The sequence below is a fragment of the Lottia gigantea genome (genome assembly GCF_000327385.1).
Source record: "Lottia gigantea unplaced genomic scaffold LOTGIsca_3, whole genome shotgun sequence".
Classification (NCBI taxonomy): domain Eukaryota; kingdom Metazoa; phylum Mollusca; class Gastropoda; family Lottiidae; genus Lottia; species Lottia gigantea.
In genome coordinates, this window is record NW_008708986.1 from 3,292,854 (window position 1) to 3,297,719 (window position 4,866).

At 34.5% G+C, this 4,866-nt stretch overlaps 1 protein-coding gene across 1 annotated transcript; it reads right to left on the minus strand.

Moving 5' to 3' along the window:
• Positions 1-362: 362 nt before the first annotated feature.
• Positions 363-1,006, minus strand: LOTGIDRAFT_153335 (hypothetical protein; the record flags this gene model as incomplete). The annotated part of the gene is made up of 2 exons (XM_009057235.1): positions 363-748; positions 913-1,006. The coding sequence occupies 2 exons, from the start codon at positions 1,004-1,006 to the stop codon at positions 363-365; spliced, it is 480 nt and encodes a 159-aa protein (XP_009055483.1).
• Positions 1,007-4,866: the final 3,860 nt, after the last annotated feature.

The following is a 4,866-nucleotide window of genomic DNA, read 5'->3' on the forward strand; positions in this document are numbered from 1 at the left end:
TAGTAAAACCCTTGTCTGCCATTACAGAATCCCCTGTATCTAACATGTCTAAAAGACCAGACTCTTCAGTTATCTGTCGATCTGACACACGTCCTCCCCACCCTTCAGAAACAAGAAATTACACCTGATTGTGTTATACCGACTAAAAATTTCATCGTATTATGGTGCTTATAATTTGAAAAAGTCGACGTTTGTGATGTGAGACTTGAAGGTCTTTGTATAAAAATTTCTGTACAATCAATGATAATACATGTATTGGGATATTTAATGCGAAATTGACTGGGCATTGTTCTTTGGACAATATCTCTACTTGGAAATGGGTTTAAAAAATGTAATTCTTTGTGTAAAAGGCAAATCCATGTTTAATAATATTTAGAAAAAGTTCCAACAGCAATATTAAATCTGTCTGAAATATCTTGAACAAAAAGACCTAAACGATTTCGCATTAAAACAGCTAAAAATTGATCAATGGGTTTTAAAAATGTAGTGTGGACACGTATTCGGTCATTAGATATGTTACTTTCACCTGTCCAATAAGACATCCTAGAACATTTATCCTGAAGATAAGTAAAAAGCCATAAAAAAATATCAAAAGTTGGAAGACCTGTATAAAACTTTGTAAGACCATCATTGTCAGCAATTTTCGAAACACTCCACTTTTCTTTTTCCAGTTCCATTCTTGCAGCTTTCAATTCTTCTTTTAACCTGTTGTTCTCCTCTATTATCACTCCAGTATCACACTGTGTACCTGAAATATATACAGCACACAGTGAGGGTGCAAGCAACTTAAATCTTTACACCACATATCTGCTTAATCAGGCTTATCATCACAACTTAATTGAGTTTTTACCAAACATTAATAATTTTAAAAAACAGTGAAATTAAGTATTAAAGTTGAATAAATATATTTACCAACTGTTTTCTTCAAACTTGGAAGTTCAACATCTGAATCCATGACATCTAAATCACACATCTCATCATTACCAGGATTTTCTTCTACCTCCATACAGTAGGATGAGTGGTGGAATAATGATACCTGTTGTTTTATCTCTACTGTTGTCTAACTAATTTCTCTGCATGTAAGGTTTCCTAAAAATTTTATTAAAATTCATAGAAAATATATGCGAAGCAGGTCAATATGCACAATATGGAAATATTCGGATTTAATTACAGATTGACTATCAGGTAAGATATCAGAAACATATCAAAATTGTAAATGGGCAGGTTGCTGTGGTTAGTGGAAATGATAGTTGCCATATAATGCATATTTGATATTTCCAAGGGTTGAAACCCCCCTAATAGTACTAGATCTACATTTAGATTATAAATAGACATCAATCAATAGGCTACATGTAATAGGCTAGGGCCTACAAGCCATTAATCATAATTGTAAATGATGATGATTTTTAACAGATTCAGAGATTGTCTTGATTATTTTCACCCTTTTTTTTTCTTCAAAATACAAAAAGAAACTAACCAGCGAGTTTTCACGAACTAGATGTCTAGATTCTCTCGTAACCTGCGACACGTTCTTCTCCGTCTCTTTGTAAGCAAAAATGGTAGGAGAATAATTACCATCGGTAGGTTCATAACCATGCCAGCCATCAAGAAAATGTTCCGAGCAAATCCAAGTATTATTGTTCGGTAGCCAGTCCTTTCTATTCACGGCTTTGATCCAAGCATTGCGCTGTCTTTTATTCTTCGGAAAACGGAAAAAACTTATGCCTCTGGACTTAGCTTCAACATTAAACCTGTTATGACACTTGTAAACACAGCAGGTTTTCACCATTTTGACGTGCGTTTGTTTACATCCGTGTTGCTAGCCACTCATAGGTGTTTGTGCGCATGCGCGAGCAGGGGGCGGTACGTTATCGTGAAAAGGCCTATACACCACTTATTGTTGGATCCATTTAAAGGTACTGTGTATCCAAAAATAGAAGAAAAACGCAAAAAAATCGACAAGTAAATCTGATATGTCCCTTTATAATTCCTGGTATAAAATCTGCTATAATCTAGTTTCACCAAATAATGTAATGTTAAAATAAACCTGATATAATCCATTAAAACAGTAAAAGTCATATATAAAAACATTTGATTTGAGTTTGAAAATGGCGCGATCAAAACTTTTAAACAAAGGAAAATCCGTTTCACTTGACTGCACTCTGGAGCGAGTGTCTATCGACGGTCCTGTTCAACGTCACTTTACAAACTTTTCTACATTTCACACACGACTTTCTTTAGTAGGATCAAAGGCACAGACAGTACTGAAAGCAGATGGATGCCAAGAGGCCCGGGATAAAACTTTGAAAATGCTCAGTTATAATTTCATTTTGTACGAAAATGTAGTAGGTTCACAAAAGGCTCAAAATTCGGCGACTATAAAATACATTGGCGAGGGCATAATCAGATGGAATAGTGCATACTAACTATGCTATTCAGCAGTGGCTTCAAAGGGTGGTGGATAGGTCGTGGTGGTGATCGTGGTGAGGGTTGGGGCGGTGGTGTTGGGTTGAATAGAATTTTTTTACATTAAAGAAATGTATTAATATCGAATTGATACTCTTTCAATTTCAAATTACATAAAAGCAGGATTTTCAAAATATTTCCCCTGAGTACAATTCTAAAAAAGATTTGGTGGTGGCTCCTCTCAGGGTGACTTCAAAACCACATTGTACTCATTCCAGATTATTTTCCCATTTTGGTTGTTTGGTCGCTAACCACAAATACAGAACGCGATAAATTCCCAGTCTTTTTATATGATAAAAGTGCATATGATCGGTTGGTAGCCTATCTTTCTAAAAGTGACAAACCATTACATTTAATTTTAAATGTCCCGCGTCGTAATGATTTTGTAAATTTTAAAACAATAGTCAACCAACCAAGTTCACACCCTATCCTGCTGGTTCTCAACCCGAAAACATCTATATCTGTATTTAATCAGATCGTTTGTAGTTGATACCTTTTCTAATCGTACACTCTGTTTAAAGGAATATTACCTGTTAGAATGGACATACAATTTAAACTCTCAAACTTAGTCAACAAGTGTATATATTCATCAGATGGACTTACCAGGAGTCATAACTCAAGAATAGAATTTCTATACAAGACGATATATCCATTAAACTATATAATTATTGGAACACGCTTTTAAGCATGTTTCAAAAGTACTTAGTTTAATATATAATGAATTATTACCATTATTACCAAAGTTATATAATATCTTATATTCATAACTCTATGATTATTATGTTGGATGGATTAATTGGATTATAGAGGAATTCTGTTGTATATAACTATAGTTACCAAAAAAAGTCCACTCACTTATGAACACAGACTCATTTTGGCCAAATTTAAAATTTCAATTTATCTTTTAAGTATAAGAAATGGTGTCTTCCTACATTTAAAGTTTTTAAAACGCAAAGGCAAAATTGAGATTTTTATTCTACAACTTCAACTATATGTATGTGTTTGACGGCCGTGTCCTTTTCTTACATTTCTACAGCAGCAGCTTCTGAGTAACGCACCCTGATATTATTGATTGGTTCTATTTCAGAAAATACTTTGGAGAGTATGAAACATGTACCACTCCAATACACCACCGACATACAGGGCGGATCATCTTGTTGAAGGCATGCGAGTTGACAATCTTCTTCACCCGCTTTAAAAAATATTTCGATCACAGACTTCAAATAGAAACAATTATTGGTACAGCTGATATAGTAACTTATGAAATTACAATCTTCGTCTTCTTCACATCTTCTTTCACACTCGCTTCTATTGGGTGTTTGCACGCTTGTTTCTACAGATGCATGCCAAACAGCTGGTGTTATTGCAGCGCCTGGCAAATCTCGTGTTATTTCTCTATTATTGCACACCAAACCTGCAAATAGTAATCATATTTATCAATCAAACGACAATCAAACCTTTTCTGGCATTATAAAGTCGCAGATCTTGAGATTTCACTGAAGTAAAAAACGCGCAAGACGGACTTCGAGGAGGCTTGTTCGATGGTTTTCCAAACATTGCGCAAACGGGGATACTCTAGAAGGTTCTTGAGAGGTATAAAAAGCTCAACAGTTGCTGAAATCTCTGCTAAAAATAATTCGATTCTTTTGCCAATACCAAATTCTTCAGTTTATCCTTGTAACAACCCTCGCAGTCAAACCTGTCCCTTCATTTTACCAACAAATTCTTTCCGAAATAGACGCACAGATTCCATATTTCAAGTAAACGAAAAACTCAGTTCCAATAGCAAAAATATCATTTATCTCATTTCTTGCACAAAATGTGACGAACAATACGTTGGGGAGACAAAAAAGGGTCCGTTTCAATCATCATAAGTCTGACATCAACAAAAATTTATAAAACCGTTTCAAAATACTGCAATCAACCCGATCACCAACCTGAAAATTATTCCCATTGAACAGATATACAAACAACCTGGCATTGATACACAGAAAATTCAACTCATTCGCGAAAATTATTAGGTAAATAAATTACAAACCATGCATCCTTTAGGAATGAACATCCAAGTTGATTTCCAAATTATACCTTTTGTTATTCAGTACAACAACACAGCTGGTCAAGTTCCCCGTCTTTACAAAGAATTGCAGGAAAAATTTCCAACAGTCATTACAAAGTCTGCAAAGGTCTATTTTACTCTGGACAAAGAAAAAGCCAGTCGATCGGATTGGAAAATAATCTGAGGCACCGATAGTGTTAATTTAGGTTTAATATAAAGATATAATAAAACATCTTACCGTTGGAGACTCCTCCCAGAAACAAGCAGTAAGCAAATATCACTTTACAAATCATGGTAATAATTTTTGTAGTGTTGCTTAAAAAAAAATCGGAAGATAAATAGAA